Below are 18868 nucleotides of genomic sequence, written 5' to 3'. Positions count from 1 at the left end.
GAGTGGCAGGGTGGCAGCGGAGCAGATAAGGACAGGCTTACCTGCTTTTTAAGGGAACCACTCCTCGCCCCATTCGTGCCTGCATGAGCCGTTCATGCACATCCCTAGATATTAATATTATGTTGAATTCTAGTCTCCTTTCCTTCTGAATTAAGCATTAAGTGTTATCTCATCCTGCCCCCCAACCATATACCAAACTCCTACAAAACATCAATATCTCCCTATAAATTGCAGAGGAGGAACCATGTTCAGGGGAGCAGCTATAACTGAAAAGATGGGTTCAAAGAACCTGGGCCCCCTAGGTCCTGAGAAGCCCCAGCTCCACACCTCCATATTTTCTTAATTACCTCCTTCACTCCAAGGGGCCGTAGGGGAGAGAGGTGAACACGGGTCCCCTCTCCCCTAGCTACACCCCTGACCATGTTAGTCTGTTCTGCAGAAACAGCAGACAATTTTGAGGCACCTGTCCAAGAAATCTATATATAAACCCCTATTAACTTGGCAAAGAGGCACCTTTTTAACACAGTGATTCTCTTTATTTAGCAGGGGGGTAAATGGCCCTATCCACCCTCAGCACAGTACCTCCAGTGACTGTTGCTGGTGTCTATCTTATGCTTCTTTTTAGATTGTGAGCCCTTTGGGAACAGGGATCCATCTTATTTATTCATTATTTCTCTGTGTAAACCACCCTGAGCCATTTTTGGAAGAGCGGTATAGAATTCGAATGAATGAATGAATGAATGAATAATTAATTCTCTAAGGTGTGCCCGTGGCTAACCCCATGTGTGGCAGTTCTCACATGAGTTCACGAGCAGAAGCACCATGATCATTGGGCAGTGGAGATTCCATATGCAGATAGAGAGGAGGGGCCTGTGATGGTTAAGGACATTTGGAATGCAACTGTTACTGATCAGAAGATGTTCTTGATTGTAGAGGAGAGGAAGGAAGATAGATAGATAGACAGATAGATAGATGGCAGGGGTCTGTGAAGAGAGGGGTTGTAAGAAAGGAAAGAGAGAGAGAGAGGAAGGGAGGGAGGGAAGAAAGACAGAGGGGAAGAGCAAGTGGAGGAGACAGAAAGAGAGAAAAAGAAGGGGAAGAGAGAAAGAAGGAAGGGTGAGGGATGGGCCCAAATTGTCAGTGGCCTGAGGGGAACAAGTGGCCATCGCCACCTATTGGCAGCAAGGAAGGGTCGAGTCAACCACTGCTGCTGTTTGGGGCTACCGAGGTCATGGGAGGAGGGAGGTAGGCAGGCAAGGGATGGGCCCAGGCCCGTCAGCAGCCTGAGGGGAACGAGCAGCCATGGCGGTGGCAGCAGTGAGGAAGGGCCCAGTCGACCGCTGCTGCTGCTCCTGTGGGGAGGAGCAGGAGTGGGGCTCAGGTGAGGGTGGGGAGGTTTCTGGGAATAGGGGGCTGCAGCTTGGCCAATAGGTGCCAGCAACACTGCAGCCACTACCGAGACGGGTGAGGGGGATGGAATAAAGGGATGGAGGCGTGACCAAGAGGGGTGAGGGGGATGGAAGCAATAGGATGGAGGAGGAAGACAGGAGTGTGGCTCAGGTGAGGGTCGAGACAGGGGGTCTCTGAGGTGACGGGGGGGGCTGTGGCAGGGGATGAGGGGAGCAATCAAGTACTAACCCTCAGATGCTCTGCATGGGTTAAGCTGGTTTATTGTAATTTGTGACAGATATTTATTATGCAGCCAGGTAGTATGCTACAGCTCACTTCATCAGTCCTGTCAAGAGCCCACAGTATAGCAGACAATAAGTCATACCACCAAAGGTGGAACGGGGGGGGGCAGGCAGGGCACGTGCCCTAGGCGCCACTGAGGTGGGGGCACCATGCCAGTTCCTGCCACCCCCACCCCATTGCCCACCTGCCCAGCCCCAGGGCCCCTCAGCCACTTGCCTCCAGCTCCGGCCTAGGATCGGCGAGGCCTAGTATCGGAGCAGCCTGCAAACTGCAGAGCTCTTCTCTCCCCGCCTCTCAGCTGATCGGCGGGTGGACGGGGCTTCCAGAGAGGCCTCCGAGTAGGTCTCCCTGAAGCCTGTACTTGGCAGGCCTCAGCAAGCCAGGAAGGAGGCTGGCAGAGCTCCCTGCAGCAGACCCTCCCTGCAGCAGACCAGACCATCCAGCACAGATTTGCCAGGTAGGCTGTGAATTCCTTTTTGTGGTTACCCCCATATATAGGGATCTGCTTGCCACAGGGCTTTGATATGGGTGGTGGGGTGAGACTGAGAAGTCTCTGAATATTTAATTTAAAACAGACTGAAAAATGTGCTTGGCTTTAAAAACAAAAACTATCTAAAAAGGCCTATAAGTGGCTTGTTTCATGGCAGAAAATTACAAAAACTTCTGGAACAAATATTTATTTATTTATTTATTTATTTATTCATTCATTCATTCATTCATTTATAAATGCACTTATGTTCAAGTTGTTTTGCAACCCAGAAGGTCTGAGTGAGAACTGTGAAGCATGTGTTGTGCTTTCATTTTATTTTTTCTTGTGTGTGAACTGCTCTCCAATAACTTGCACGGACTTCAGGGTAAATCTGGCCAACATGTGAATGCAGCACCTCCATTCCAGAGGAGACGTGTGTTAAAGGGCTTTAAAAGCCTCATGTGAAAAACTCCTGGAATCAAACTTTACTGAATTTGTTCAGAATTCTGAGAAAACAAACATAGGCTCACCCTGCATGGTTGAAAGTCTCCTTTGCTAATCTGCAGCGAGGGGGCCATTTTAATAATTAGCGTTGCTAGTGTGTTCTAGGCATTAAAAGTAGCACAAATATATAGTACTCAATGTATATCACTATATACTGTGAAGTGTGCATGTGTGTATTCAGTGAAATGTATTTCCAGGCAGCATACTTATTTTGAAATATCAGACTTAAATCCTTGGGGGCCTGGGATGTGTGGAGGCCCTGGACTTTGAGGGGCTGGGGGCCAATTTTAAAATCTCATCTTGGCCCATTCCAACCTTGCTATGCCCCTGGCGGTCACTACACATGGGTTTCTGCACAGCACCTGCACAGAAGAAACTTCCATGTAGAAAATGTGTCTCTTGTAAATTGACCCTGAATTTTCCATCCATGACTGGGATATCTGAGAGTTAGAGTCAATAATAAAAGAACAGCACACTGCTTGTGACAGGAAGAGGCAAATTACAATGATTTCTTAGTCTGGCAGGGGCTGGTTTAGGGCCTGGCAGAACTTGGCTGTCTGCCCCTGTTGCAAATGCCTCTGTCTAGTGTGGCAAACTAATGTATCCTCCTCCCTCTTGGTGTCAAAGTAAGCACTGGTGTAGTGAATGCACATATACCCCATCATGAGCCAACAGTCATCATAAGACAAAGGCTGGCAGGAATCATTCACTGGTTTATAGACCCACCACCACCACCACCACCACCTTCTTCTTCCCCTATTTTGCTAGTGGCTATTTGGGCAGGTGATCCTCTAGGACAAAGTCATGTTTTTTAAAAAGAATGAGATGAGACAGAGAAAATGACACTTGGAATCCTCGCATAACTCCTGACTGTTGTTCTAAGTCTTTTACAGAGATGGCTCATGTTTTCAGGTTTTGATCAACAACCATGTCTAGATGGTACAGTGTTCCTTTTAATAGGGATTTCCAGATATTGTTGACTACAAGTCCCATCATTCCTGCTTGGACAGGGGTGCAATTTCAGTGCTTGCCCTAGGCGCTATTTTCCCTAGTTACACCTCTGCATACCATACAAAATGCATTCCTCTCTGTAGTGCCCCCACAGGGGAACTCAGACTAGAATACTTATTTGTCCCAGGTAAATAAGGTTTCTGTTCTAAGCATGCTACTTGTAAAGGGGCTAAAGAGAAGACCATTTACCCTTCCGCCCCACAATGTCTATCTGATAAGTCTGGTAATTTTGTCAAATGTCCATTGTCTGGCTCCTTTTGAGCTAGCTCCTAGATCCAAAGAAAATTTGTCAAGGCTTGTGCCCCCCAAACCATGATGTTTTTGTAACTTATTATATGCGTTTTAAATTGAACAGAACTTATCCTCGCTGAAATTAAAAACAACATTTTTTCTAAGTGCTGGCAATCTTGGTTATAAACGGAATTAACCCTCTTATTAGATGTTGGGTCTCAAAAGAGTTTGGGGGTTTTTTTTAACATCAAACAAAGCTGGAGCTAAATGCAACTTCTTGTGCGTGTGATGTCACATGCATGGGGCATGGCTTGTGCTCCGGAAGAGCCCTGAGAGAACTCCCCCCTGCCCACACCCAGGCTCCGGAGAGCCCTGAGAGAGCTCTCCCCTGTCCTTTTCAGGCAGCATTTGCTGCCTGAAAGATTCTTTCTCTCTCTCCAGCGAGGGAGAGAAAGGGAAACAGATGCTTTCAGGCAGCAAGTGCTGTCTGAAATGACAGGGGAGAACTCGCTTGGGCTCTCCAGAGCTCGAGGCCACACTTTCTTTGCACGTGACATCCAAACCACACACCCCTTCAGGCTTTGGTGGCCCTTTCCATTGGCGGCCCAGGTTCTTTGGACGTGTTCACACAGTGGTGGCTGCACCCCTGCTCCAATACCTATTTGGAAATTGGTCTAATGTGCCAAGATTGACCTGGAAGCATGGGCCTCCTTGCCTATAAAAGAGGAAATTCGGAACATATCCCTTCGGAAACATGAAACTGTTTGTTTCGCAGCACCTCAGTCTCCAAGCGCACCATTGCTACCAAATCTTTACATCAGGTCTCCCAAGTAGTATAGGGAGGCCAGTGGCAGCCCCAGTTCAGCCTGCCGCCAGTGGCTCCCCTAGCCACACCCCCTGCATCTGACACCAGATGCAGCATATGACATCAGATGCAGGGGGTGTGGTTTTGCGTGCAAATGGGGCTGTGCCACATTTGTAAGCAAATTCAGGCCAGCAGCGTTCACACCATGGCCGGGAGCAGTTCTCCATGCTTTAAAGGCAGGGAGACAAGTTCCCAGCCATGCTGGGAACATGGCACTGGCTAGAATTTGCTTAGAAATGGGGAACACAACCCAATTTGCAAGCGAAACCTCTGACATCAGATGTAAGGGGTGTGGCTGGGGCGTGAGGTGTGGCCCCGGCATGAGGTGTGGCCCCTGATCACGGCAGCCCAGGTTCTTTGAACGTGCTCACGCAATGGTGGCTCTGCCCCTGGGTCTCCCACAAAGCAGTAGCAGCCAAAACGTCTACACTTGGGTGAGGATTATTATTGCCATTCTTTAACTCTTACAACTGCTTTGAGCTGATGCAAATAAGGAGAGAAGGCAGCTGGAGGATGCTCTTACATCTTTGGCCCAATGGAGGAGAGGCCCTGACCCCTACTATTGTCATGTGCTGCCAGCCAGGTTCTTCTTCGTGGCAATTTTCTTGGTGGTTATTTACATGGCGCCTTGGGCAGCTTTAAAAACCACCAGCAACTATAGCCAGAATCCGGATTGCTTTGTTTTTCTTTAATTGCATATAAACCTTTTTGAGAAGCCTTCATCTGAAAGTTGATATAGAAATACATCAAATAATAATAATAAATGCTGCACAGGGAAGCAGCTTCTCCAACCCAAACCTATCTTTCAGAGGATACCACAGCAACAATTCCTGAGATAAGAGCTCTAACCAAGTTGTATGTTCTGCAATACCCTCTGTTCCCAATGCCCCCAGACTTTAGTAATGCTTTATTCCAATATACCTATTTGCAAAACTATCTTAGGACAGTAATCAGTGTTGTAGATCCTATAATCAGAGCACTGGTTACAAAAAGGACTACTCATAAGTAAAGCAGTATTTTCACCTGCTGATATTTAAAGGAGTACCGTAACCTCAAAAGGCATTCCCATGCAATTCAGTGCTCTCCCTTTTATTCCAGTGCACTGTGACATCTTCTTACAGACATTCTATCATAGATCTTCTGTGACTCATCAGCCCATACTCAACATTAATTACCACACAACAGTGAAGGGGTTTTCTTACTTTAGGCCGTGTATCAACAACATATACAAAATCACTGCCTGGGTTTGCCTTTTTGATAGACTGCAGCATCTGTTCATCTTCGAGGCATCGCGCACTGAAGCCTGACAATGGCTGGCTGCTCCGGCAGATGGAAGCCTGTGAGAAATCGAAACAGAGACAGAAATATTTAGATTAATAATTTGGTATGGCCATTTGGAAGTGGCAAGCAGACCAGATGTTTCCCGCTTGGGAAGTATAAACTGACAGCTCACTCAGAAACTCAGTAAGGCTGGCCCAAAGCTTCCCATCGGATCCTCAACAGGCCTCCCTAGTCTCAAGGAAGCACCTGTTGTGTATCTCGGCTGCATTCTTCCATCCGAGCCAAGACACAAGCAAAGACAGCTTTAGTTGCCATCCTTCAACATGAACACCAACAGATGCTCTTGTCAGAGCCCATGCACAGATAAATGAGACTGCTGGAGGGATCCACTCAAGGCTTTGTTGCTGCTTGCGCTAGGAGAGAGGACTCAAGAGCTCTTGGTTAGGACAGAAGTCGTCATCATTTAATACAAAACTTCTGCTGGATACAATTTGTTTTGTCATATTCTAACGTATTTCTTATTTTTGTAAAGAGATATTCTGTGAGTTAAAAAAAACAACACCACAGTTTGGATGAGTTGAAGGTGAGGCAGGAAGGGTGAATTCAGGACTCATTATTCCTATTGGCTAAGGAAATTATGGAATTCCTTTAGGATTGGTACCATTCGATGTGAAGTTTGATTGGTTTATATAACAGAGGAAGGTATGATTGGTCAGAGAGGTGGAGATAGAAGCTGCGCAGCTAAAGAAGTCAGTTAGAAGCTGCTTGTTGGTTGGCTGGAGATGTGATGGCACCAGCAAAAAAGAGAAAAAAATGATGCCTGGATAAAGAATCTAGTGCAGGCCTGCTCAACTTCGGCCCTCCTGCAGATGTTGGCCTACAACTTCCATAATCCCTGGCTATTGGCTACTGTGGCTGGGGATTATGGGAGTTGTAGTCCAAAAACAGCTGGGGGGCCGAAGTTGAGCAGGCCTGATCTAGTGGAATAGCAGAGTCAGTCTAGTAGTGACAATAGGTTAGAAGCTTGCATTTATTTATTTTTATATATTTTTAGGTTATTTTAAAATTACCTGATTTAGTTATATGTGGTTACATTTCCAATAAATTTTATCTGAGGTCAGGTTCAAAGAATACATCCAACTTGCCACACCTACCATGCGATAAGGGTTGTGAACATGCACATTCCACTCCACATCCTGGCACATAATTCCGTTTCTGATAATCACATGGTGGTGGTTTGTCTGAATGGCCTCCTTCACATGCAATTTAAATACTAGTTTTAATGTAGTAGTTACATTGTGTGTGAACAGGCAGTTCGGATGACCCACCCCCACCCTCATGCAATTATGAGAAATGAAATGGCACATCTGGAGGGGCAGCAGGATGTGTGTGCCCACATCATTTTGTAGGTAAGGCTAGTCACACATATGGTCTGGATGAGCCCTGAGATTTGCTATACCAATGTGGTTGGGGACATTAAATCACCACATGGAAGTGATTTAAAACTCTTTAAATAATTTAAATCACTTTAAAAAGGATGATCTGCTAATGAGTTTGAAATGCGAATACAAGGCTCAGACCAGGGGAGGCAGCAAACCTTTGTTTTCTTTCCCGATGAAGACAGCAAGCAAGTATATAAATAAATAAACACACAAGAAAACAAGGGGGAAAGGAAAGCTAAGTTTGTTAGGGCTAATCTTTCCTAAGGTTTGATTTCTGGTTGGCTAGGAATTTGTTTTAAACAGGGCAGTTTTTTCAGTTGTGTCTAGAGAAACAGTGGGTGGGGCACTAGCTGCAGGTGAGTGACACAGCATGTGGATGGGGCCACATTCCCGAGATGGCTCAGTTCGAAAAGATCTCTTGAGAAGACAAGGCTTAGACCAGAGAAGCTTTGCTCCCAGAACTTCGCAAACAGGAGTTTCCAAAAAGATATCCAAGGAGTTTTGTGTGGAGTTTTGCAGGGTAGTGTGCAGGGAGGCACACAAGCAGTCTCCCTTTGTGATAAACTCAGCACTAGGATAAGGTGAGAACTACCCCACTTTTTTGGGGGGGGGGGTGAGGACAGAGCTCAAAAGCTTTAATTAGCTGACAACTGCTGCTAAAATCTAGCTTTCAAGTAAACAAGCTATATATGTTATAAATAGCCAATATAACCAGTTCTGAAGGTAGAATGCCAGAAGGAGGGGGTGATTCCCAGTATATTGCATGGGTTGTGGAATGCATGGATGTGTGCTCAGTGCATAGAGCTCCTGGGTCTCATGAAACAAATTTGTTTCCTTGAAGCCAAGGTGGCTGACCTGGAGAAGCTCAGAGAGACAGAGAGGTATTTGGCTGAGATACTCAGGGATGTGATAGAGGCATCCCACTCCCAGACTGACAGCTCCTCTGCTGTCATGGAAAATGAAGGTTACAACATCGAATGAGGGGTCATCCCATGAAACTGAAGGCTGGGAAATTTAGAACCTGCAAAAAGAAATATTTTTTAACACAGTGCATAATTAATCTATGGAATTCTCTATGCCATGGGAGGTGGTGACGGCCACTAGCTTGGATGGCTCTAAATGCAAGCTTCATGCTGGGGCTTCCCCCACCCGAATCTTGCAGGGAGGACCCTATTGGGTGGTGGAGGGAAAGAAGACATCAATACGCCCAAATGAACATGCTGATCCTGGAAGGGAGAAGTTACCTCGCTGTCAACAGACAGCATATCTTTGCAGCAGAGTAAGTAGCTCTCACAAGGTCTCAAGGCGAGATCTCACAAGACTTGCCCCAGCTTTCAGGAGTTATATATGGGAGGACTGGTCAGTGATGAGAGGCCAGTCCAGGAGGAGGGCTTGGTGTGGAAGGAGCCCTGGGACTCTGACTGAGCCCTGGAGGTAGCAACACTAGGGCAGGGCTGGAGAATGGAACAAGCCAGGCCTGTCATTCTTAAAGCTCCCCTGGCTGAAAACTCTGAGGCCACCTCAATCTCCTTTGGCAGTGGAAGGCGGATGGCTATACCGAGAGCCTGACAAGGGGCTTAGACAAATTAATGGAGGACAGGTCTATCAGTGACTACAAGTCTGGTGGCTATTGGCCAGCTCCAGCCTCAGGGGCATCATACTTCTAAATACCATCTTCCCAACTATCTTGAGAAGCCTTTGGCCCAGCTCTCCTAATTCCCATAAAATACTGCAGTTAGTTAAGCCTAAATATCATGAAAAAAATGGATATTCTTCCATAGCTTATCTTGCTTCCAGTTTATAGACAGTGAGTCCACTGGGACAGGGGCCTGTCTTTTCATTATTTGAGAAGCAATATGTACACAGATGGCTCTTAGGTATCTAAAATAAAAATGTGTTTTGAAGACAACATTCTTTGTTCTCTGCTTAGGTAAATAAAATTTCCTCAACCTCCTGTTTGGATCAATTCCAGCCTTCATACACAAATATTACTTCTAGGATATAATGTTTAGGGATGGGGGAAGGTTTTCCCTTCCAGTTTCCAAACCACCCTTATCATTAAGTCCGTCAAAGAAACAGATAACGAGCTCAGGGTTCAGTTATGTAAGAGCAGGAAGACATGAGGGAAGATGGTGTCCAAGTGGTAAATAAATAACTGATAAGTGGCCAATTCCCAAAACCAATTTTGTGCAGTAAAAATGTGTGTGAGTGTATTTATAAACAAGCAAACAAATCCCAGTCACCTGATAGCTATGTCATGAACATGGATCACCACACTATCACAGAAAATTTAGAAGTAGTTTGTGCTGACCAGATGTTCAGGCTTTTTGATCAGGTTAGATAGCGATAGATTCATCTTTCAAGTCTGTGCACACAGAAACCAAGCTTGCAGTCAAACTAAAAAACGCTGTGCCTTTTAGCCCTAAGCTCACTACTAATTTTCTTCAACAGACACAAAGCCACTTAATGCAGCCACCCTTCTTGTGATTCTGCACTTTTTCCTTCCGCCTGGACTGCACAATACTTAAAGCAAACTATTCATCTGCCATTTTAAACACCACTGTAAACTTTCCAAGTGGTGCTATAGCAAACTGCAGCTTCTGTTCATATGTTACATTTATGTGATCCATTCACCACAAGGCTGGTGAAGTCTGCAATCCCCCTGAAAATAGAGTTGCAACATTATTTGACTAAAAAGGCTCAGACTATTTGGGCGGCAGCAGGGCTGTAGCTATAACTGGACAGATGGGTTCAAAGAACAGAGGGCCCCCAGCTACTGAGAGCCCTCAACTCCACCCTTGCATATTTGCTTCATTATCTCCCCCACTCTGAGGGGCTGCCACGGAGAGGGGCGAACACAGGCCCCCTCTCCCCAAATTATATCCCCGGGCAGCAGATTTTTAAAAAATAAACTATTTTTAATACAAGTAAGTAATGGCGCAGTGGGGAAGTGACTTGTCTAGGGAGCAAGAGATTGCCGGTTCGAATGCCCGCTGGTATGTTTCCCAGACTATGGGAAACACCTATATTGGGCAACAGCCATATAGGAAGAGGCTGAAAGGCATCATCTCACAATGTGCAGGAGATGGCAATGGTAAACCCCTCTTGTATTCTACCAAGGACAACCACAGGGCTCTGTGGTCGCCAGGAGTCGACATTGACTCAATGGCACAACTTTACTTACAAAAACCAAAAGGTAGCAGGCAGGCATTATCTTAGGATAGTCATAATTCCTCTTTTTGTTAGGAAACTATAGCTTCCCCTACTATACCTTACTTAATAGCTATGTTCTTATATGGCCAGTAGAACCCAATCCTGAAAGATTAATATTTGCTCTGGGAGACATTCTGTATGCTGTCATTTATTATTAATAGTTTTTAATTTATTTTCATGAAAATGAAGCAAATGAATTAAAGTATCCAAAATCCCAGTCCCACACTTACATTGTTCTGCTTGTGGTAATAGGAAAGTGCAGGAAAACGCCTCCTACTGCGGAATTTAGAGCTTCCCACAATTATATGAGCAGTGGCCGATTTGGGCACATACACTTCAGTGGGATATGAGTCACATACCTGTCCAAGAATAGAAGAAAACAGAACAGAATTTTCTAGATTGTTTTTTCCCCAAGCACAACTACAACTACATTTTAGAGCACTCTCCCATTAATTATTTCAGAGTATTCTACAAATAACTTTCCATATTATTTGTCCTCAGTACACTTGAGAAAGCTGACCAAAATATGGCTGAGTGAAGTTTGAATACTTCTTGCCAACACACACAAATCCATTAATTTTAAAAGCAACAAGTCAAATTAACTGTAAAGAACAAACTTATTCCAGAACTCAGTGTTTCTTTTTCTTGCTCCAATGAGCCATCAAAAGCATGCAGCAACTGTGTGTTTCTTCCACACATTCCTTAGTAACGTTCTGTAAAATAAAATGCATGGCATAATATTGTTTCAGCAGTGTGTGTATGGGGAGTAAGCTCACGCTTGGAAGTAGCAAAAGAAATCTTAAATATTCTATACTGTTGTACTGAATGAAAAGACTCTGCAAGAAGTGGCAGCCTATGAAATGGAGTGGAGCAAGAAAATCCCGGGGGCGGGGGTTAGTTTACCAAGGAGACATCAGGACGAGAATGTAGGACAGCACTGACCAAGAATTCAGTAGTGAAGCTGACTGGCCAGTGGCCCAGGGACAGGCTGCCGCCATCAGCGCCCCATCCACCACCTACCCAGGCCACGCCCCTTGTGCCAACATCACTCACACACTCACACAGGGAAAAGAGAGAACACCCAACTGGCAAACAAAGCACTCGCCGGCTAGAAAGGACCGACAGGCTGCATCTGTCTTTCCCAGTCACAAGTGCTTTGTTTGCAGCTTGAATGCTTTCTCTCCCTTGCTTGGAACAAAGGAGGAAAAAACACCCAGCCAGTGAACAAAGTGCTTGCTGGCTGGACATGAGCAAGAGGCTGCCGAGCTCCCAGCTGGTAAGTGTTTTGCTCACTGGATGGGTGGAGGAAGGGGGAACGGGAGTGCCCTGGGGGAGGGATGTTGGGGTGGTTCCCCAGACCCCAGAGACATCACCCCCCTCGTCCAACAGTGCTTATACCCCTGCAAGTATTCTGTATTATATGCAGTTTGGGCCGCAGGATAAACCTTCAGTAACAGAGTAACTCACTCGGTAATCTCTATTGACATCACTGATCTGCCAGTAATTATTTGGAACCCCCATACGATGGAACTCCTCCTTTAGGTTTATCAACCTCCAGCCTTGTTCTCGCTCTTCTTTGTTTAATTTGGGGTTGAAGGAAAAACAGTACAACTCTTCATATTTCACTGAAGGACAGGAAAAGAGACAGAGGCTATTAATCCATTTGAATTAGTATTATTATTGCTTCAAAACATCAACTTTTACTTGCCTAGTTGTGCCAGCTGTCACATTTGTCACAGATAATTAAAAAAACGAAGCTTGTAATAGGTTAGAAGGGCTGCCCTTGTGCATATTAAGTATCTTGATGGACTTTCAAACAAACCTAGACACTGGTCTGGCCAAACTCTATGGACAGCTAACCTTTTCCCTGACAGAATTATGCTTGCTCACTCTGTATACAGTATGTCATGGATAAAAAGTGTATAGGTTGTGTCTGTGAGAAGGCAAGCTATATGCATAAACATTAGAAGGCGTTCTGTTTCCTGCCTTTGTGACTTGTACAGTTTGTTTGCTCCAGTATTTTTTGGCTTTTCCCTGTAGCTTGTGGCTTGGCTCATTTGCTTGAGTGGTCTGTTTTGGAGACAGGAGGACTGGTGTATCTTGCTTGCTGCATTTTCATTCTTCTGACAACATTTGGCTTATTCTGTGGCTGAGCATGTGGCCAGTAAAAAAACAAAACACTTTGTTCACTGAACCAGGCAAATGCCATCAAAAATTATAATTCCTGTTAAGAGAGCATTCTTTCTTCATGGAATATTTGATCACGGTCAAATAATGGATGGTTAATTATAAAATTATGAAGAATTACTTCATTTCAAACATTTGAGTCATAATTTCACCCAGAAATTAAGCTCTCAAGAAGAAATACTGAAGCAGATTCAAAAAATATTTAAAAGTCAGGACAACCAACGGGCTGCAGCAGGAACAAAATCAGGGTCGGCCTCATCCACTAGGCAAACTAGGCAGCTGCCTAGGGTGCTAACATGCCACCCAGGTTACGTGCCACCCGGTGAGATGAAAGTAGGGCCAGGGCCAGTCTGCCCACTAGATGGACCTAGGTGGCTGCCTGGAGAAGCAACCTGTGGGGTGCACTGTTGCATCTCAGGCCCCTCCCTCTTCACTCGCATGGGCATCCCACCCCCACAGACGGGCATGCGTACCTCCCATCGTCCAAGTGAGTGGGCGGGCAACCAAGTGCTCCCCACCATCTCTGTTGCCTGTCCAGTCGCCCACTTCCTCTCCTCACTGCTTCTTCCCCATTCCTGATACTGCTGACTGCTTCTGGGCAACTGGCTTGCTATGGTGCTTTATAATCATGTCAGCAAGTCCCATGGTGATATCATTATAATGCATCGTGCCAGTTGCCCAAAAGTAGCCGGTAGTGGCAGGAGCAGAGGCAGAAGGCAGCAAAGCAGTGAGAACAACATGTGGGCAGGTCGGAGGATCCTGGAGACTGCTTGCCCACCATCCACCTGCTCACATGATGAGAGGCGCCTGCCCACGAAGTGGATGGGGAGCGCCAAAGCCAGGCTTTGCCGGGAGCACCAGCCAGGGGCATAACTACCATTAGGCAAGGGGAGTCAGTCATCTTGGGGCCCCACTGCCTCGAGGGGCCCCCCAGAGGCACATCACATGACTCCCCACCCACCCATGTTGCACCTCCTATGAATTATGTTGAGTCTCTTGGAGATTGGCAGGAGCAGAGAGTAAAAAAACTAGATTCAATGTGAATTAGATATTCACCATATTCATAATGGGGATGTAAGTGTGAGTGCACTATATAGTGTGTGTGTGTGTGTGTGTGTGTGTGTGTGTGTGTGTGTGTGTATGTGTGTGTGTATCAGCAAGGGGCCCATTTTAAAACCTTGTCTCGGGGCCCCCTCCAACCTTGCTACGCCCCTGGCACCAGCGATCCTTGGATCAGCCCTGAGCAAAACGAATCCTTTTAAAAGGCATAAGCAGCTAGTGGTTTCTGGAGAACGAATGGTTTTAGCATGCCAGTTGACAAAATTTGACCATCGATGTATAGAATCCCTAACCCTGATTAAGTTTATGGATGATCTGTAGAAGGACTGTATATTATCCTTATTTTACTAATACTAACTATCAAAACAACAGTGATTCAGTCCCATAATAACTTCAGCTTGAGTAGTACTTCATTTCTGCACTATTTGTACAGTCACTTCAGTGATGGATTAAACTAGTGTTACACTTCCCTGTGTCTCTAAGAGGTAAAGAAAGTGAATATATATCCCACTTTCTGTTATACTGAAATAAAAAGGAGGGAAAGAGCACGCTAACCATTTTCTGCCCAAGAGAACTATAGCAGTTACAGAACTATTCCAGAACCATTTGTGCTGCTTTTTTCCAGCATCCACAGGGAAATAGGTTAATAACCTACAGCTGGGTCTTCCAGGAGAAATGGAGACACCACACTACCAGCCATTGCCAATCCTGCCATAGTTGAGGCACATCTAGAGGTACACTACAGGCAATTTGCCAATGTGAACTTAGTTCTGGTCACTCTTGTGCTCCAAAAGTAGCAAACCACTATCTGGATATTATGGGTTAATCTGTTAGGAGTGTTTGCATTGAGGAAGGGGCAGAAAGAGAGTGTTGCTTCAAGGAATGGTACCGGATGACCTCCAGGTCCCTTACCTCACTATTGCCTTATGAATGTATGTTCCATAAAATGCCCACGTCATGACTAACGAGATTGCAGGAAGGTATAAACCCTAAACAAATACTCTTCTCTCAACAAGTTAAGCCCCCAATAAGCAAATGTTTGCAGCAAATGCAAAAGTTTCGTGTCTTTTTCCATGTAGCTTTAAAAGATGCAGTTGTGGCATCAACATCAGTCAGAGTCTGTAATGAGCATGTACTTGTATTTTGTCTAGTATGTCAGCTTTCTAGATATAGGTAAGGCTCTTTGTTATCAATCCTGATTTCCCCCAGCACCCTCCCTGCCCCGTTCACAGGCTGCCTATGCCTTCCCTACACTACTGAGCACATTCATGTGAAAACATTGGATAATCCATCTTTTCTTGCTGCAGAGTAATTATTTTTTAATTTTAGTCCAAGTTCCAAGTATTTTTATTTGTACTTTTCCTTTTCAGGGCCTTTTCGGTTGTGGTCCCTCAGCTTTGGAATGCCCTCCCAGTAAAGCTCCACCACGCTCCCTCCCTCAGAGTCTTTAAGAAACCACTGAAGACTCCTCTCTTTAGAGAGGCATTTTAATATTTTATCTGCATTATATATCTGATGGGTTTTAACATTTTGACCTGCTGTTTTAAGTTTAGTTTTAACTGAGTCTAGTTTTTATTAGTTTTATATTGTATCTGGTTTTACTGGTTTTGTGAGCTGCCCTGGACAGCAGTGTACTGCAGGAGCAGGATATAAATATATTATTTAGATTCCCAGGAATATACACAGCCTTCTCTTTAGCACTTATTCCCTGGCACCCACTCATGAAGATCACCTATTCCAACCTACATATTGAAGCTGGGCTAAGGCAGCCAAACCCGAGCTCTCGGAGGCAAACCATCCTAGAGAGCCCGCCTCTTAAACACGGTTAAGAGAGTAAGTGATCCCTTAACCCTATTTACCCCATAACCGTGAGTCCAGTTATCTAACCGTCCACCCATCACTGGGAAAATCCCCACAATGCATCATGTACTCGCATGGTGCATTGTGGGATCTCTGGAAGCCAGGACGCATTTACCCAGCCTCCGGAGTACAGCACTGCTTGTCTGGGAGTGCAGTTCATACTCTCAACAGAAGAACTCAATTGTCTGGGGGGAGGGAAAGTGAGTTTATCAAGCCTTCCCGTCCACCCACCCATTACCCTGCCTGAAGTATCCTAAAAAAACCTGCTGTAAAAAGTGGAACTTTTTAATGCGGAGATAAGCTCCAATGTGCAGGGGAAAATGTGTATGGAGTGCTCCCCAATATCTTGCACAAACTGCAACATAAATCCACCCAGTGTCTGAACACACACACCTGCCCTTCCCATGGTGAAGCAAAGTAAAAATGCCATCTGGGAACAGCCCGGGTGCAGAGAAAATAGTGGGATGAGCTAGTGCAAGAACTGCTATATATCTTAGTACCTATGACTCGCCACACAGTTCATTGTACAAGCCCAGAGAAGTTTACTTGAAAATATCCTCCATTTTGAAAGCCCTAAGTTTATAGGACTAGTAAACGTGCATGTAAATTGAATGTATTAAAATGGAGAGGAAATTAAGAGTATATTACTTTATATACCAAACTTTCAGAACAATAAATCATAATGGAAAGAGAATGAAATCATAATGGAGATGGAGACAGTTTCTGGAGCTCAGACTTCTCCCTCTGTTTATTGTCACTATGTAAGTTTATGTACACAGAACCCTGGTCTACATTCTGTTTGCTTATGTACAATTGTTATATTTAACCTGGGGGGGATACCGTAAGTAGAAAGTTCTGGCTCCAATTCTGACATGTATTTGCTCACCAGTTTCCAGAACATGCATTAAACCCATCCATTACCTGTTCACATCACTGGTTGGAAACTCTCACTGCTTAGATCAAATTAAAGCAAACACGTCCTGGTTTCAGCTTAAGTTTTATCAACATTTCAGTTATAAAGTAGAAGCTGCAACAGTTGTTGAATTTCTCAGGCTGCCAGACAGAAGTACATGGCCTGGGTGAAGCATAGCGGAGTTATCATAGCTTTCTTTCTGCATAAAGGGGGTTATCAAACACACCCACATTTCACAGGTTTGCAGCCACTATAAGCCATCCATTAATCCAAGATTCCCCATCCTGTTCTTCACATATGGTTCACTTACAATATAGACTGTTTTGCTGAGCACTTACCGCCAGGGCCGGATTAAGCTAGTGTGGGGCCTGTAGCATATGTTATAAAGGGGCCCTAATTTTTTTTTAATGCACATAAATATTAAAACGTAAAATATTTACTTGCATAGTAAAGTAATTCAATTTTTAAGTTTTAACTTTAATTTCCAGTTGGAAGCCGGGTGTGTGGGGCCCTCAAAAATGTGGGGCCTGTAGCAAATGCTACATTTGCTACTACGTTAATCCGCCTCTGCTTACTGCCATTTGGCAAGTACTGCTTAAGCAATTGTCTTGCCCTTCCAAATGACGTGTGTGGGTAAAAGCTAACAAATAGTAGGGAGAAAGGGATTTCCCCCCTCCTTCTCTTATAGAATACCAAAATCCAGGATCACCCAACAAAGGTAATTAGCAATATAAGTTCGGGGTATACAACAAGTTCACACAACACATGATTAAATTATAAGAGCCACAACTACAAGTCATGGTGCTGCCTAGTAGCTTAAATGGCTTTTTAAAAAGGATTAGGCAAATTCATGGGGGACACAAATATCAACAGCTAAATGGAGCAGGCATGTATAGAGGCAGTATACTCTGAACACCACATGCTGGAAACAAGCAACATTAAGCTTTAAAGCATGAAGAGGACATTAAAAATGAGACAGTGGAGAAAAACAGGAAAAAATGTTGCAAAGTGGTAAATTAAAGGGGATGAAAAAGCTGCAAATCACCCATGGTTTGGTTTGTACAACATCCACTGCACAATTAAAAGTGAGGGTATGCAGGTCTTACCCCACATCCAATGCATCCCTGCAGCATATATACTCAAGCGGGGGTGGGTGGGTGGAGTGGTTTGGGGGGCAAGGTTGAAATGTCCAAACTGTTCCTAGTCATACAGTTCCGGTACTGGTTTGGAAATTCTGCCTTCCCCCACATGTGAGTATGTGAGGTAAAACAGTGCACCAGGTTGGGGGAGGGATGTGTGAACCTACGTCTAATCACACAGCGAATGGGCCAATGGGGTAGTAGTGTCTGAACCAGCCCCATTTATGCAGGATATTAAAAGAATAACAGAGCCAAGCAAAGAGGAAGTGCCCCTGGACAGAATCCTCAGCAACTACCACTACGAACAAAAAATAACCTTCAACAGAAACAGTGGAAGGATGACCATAGAAAGAATATGCTCATGAATGGCTAAAACCATACAAAGAAGAGGAGAGAGAGAGAAACTGAAAGATCAATAGTATCAAATGCTAAAGATAGGTGTATGGGTGTATTTTCACAGGTATACTGTTAGACATGAAATAACTCTTTCAATAGAGCATATGGTGAAATCTAATTTTACAATCTGCAGGACAGCAATCCATCAAAACCATCAGTGCCTCTGAGAGAAAATTCGACCAGACCAGGGGTGTACAACTCAAATGTCCCAGTTGGTCAAAAACAACCATGACAGTGTAATAAAACAACCATGACAGTGTAATAAAAGTCAATTTTCAGTGCACTGATTACTGCAGTAAAATTAATTATAACGATAAATATTAAACCAATTACTAGTTAGTTGTGGGTCTTTCTCCCCCCCCACCCCCAGGGCCCTCAATTTTAACCAAGGCTAGTGGCCAGAAAATAAGCCCTGTCCTTGCTCAGTCAGTAGGCACTTGACTGTTGAACATAAATTTGTCATTTGTGACCCCAAACAAATGACAAATTTTGGGGGTCCTGCTGTTGCTGGCTACCTGGACCATCAAATATGGCCCCGCGGGCCAGATCTAGACCCCAGGCCTTATGTTGTGCAGGGTTGGACCAGACTAATTGCCAGCTAGTGTT

The 18868-nt window shown here is 44.8% G+C and overlaps 1 protein-coding gene and 1 long non-coding RNA gene across 4 annotated transcripts in view; one reads left to right on the top strand and one right to left on the bottom strand.

Annotated features, from left to right (window-relative positions):
* Positions 1 to 18868, bottom strand: part of MTMR7 (myotubularin related protein 7) — a 75521-nt gene that overhangs the window by 22470 nt on the left and 34183 nt on the right. For all 3 annotated transcript variants that reach the window (XM_053251449.1, XM_053251448.1, XM_053251447.1), the window contains exons 4-6: positions 12176 to 12333; positions 10939 to 11067; positions 5975 to 6109 (exon numbers count right to left, since the gene is read on the bottom strand). In XM_053251449.1, the coding sequence (XP_053107424.1) occupies positions 5975 to 6109; positions 10939 to 11067; positions 12176 to 12333 (422 nt within the window). The remainder of the gene's footprint in view (positions 1 to 5974; positions 6110 to 10938; positions 11068 to 12175; positions 12334 to 18868) is intronic.
* Positions 896 to 18630, top strand: LOC128325747 (uncharacterized). Its single transcript, XR_008307591.1, has 3 exons — positions 896 to 2149; positions 15325 to 16575; positions 18396 to 18630. It is a non-coding gene; the product is annotated as an uncharacterized LOC128325747 (long non-coding RNA).

The sequence above is a fragment of the Hemicordylus capensis genome, chromosome 5 (assembly GCF_027244095.1).
Source record: "Hemicordylus capensis ecotype Gifberg chromosome 5, rHemCap1.1.pri, whole genome shotgun sequence".
NCBI lineage: Eukaryota > Metazoa > Chordata > Lepidosauria > Squamata > Cordylidae > Hemicordylus > Hemicordylus capensis.
This window is presented reverse-complemented; position numbering and strand designations above follow the sequence as displayed.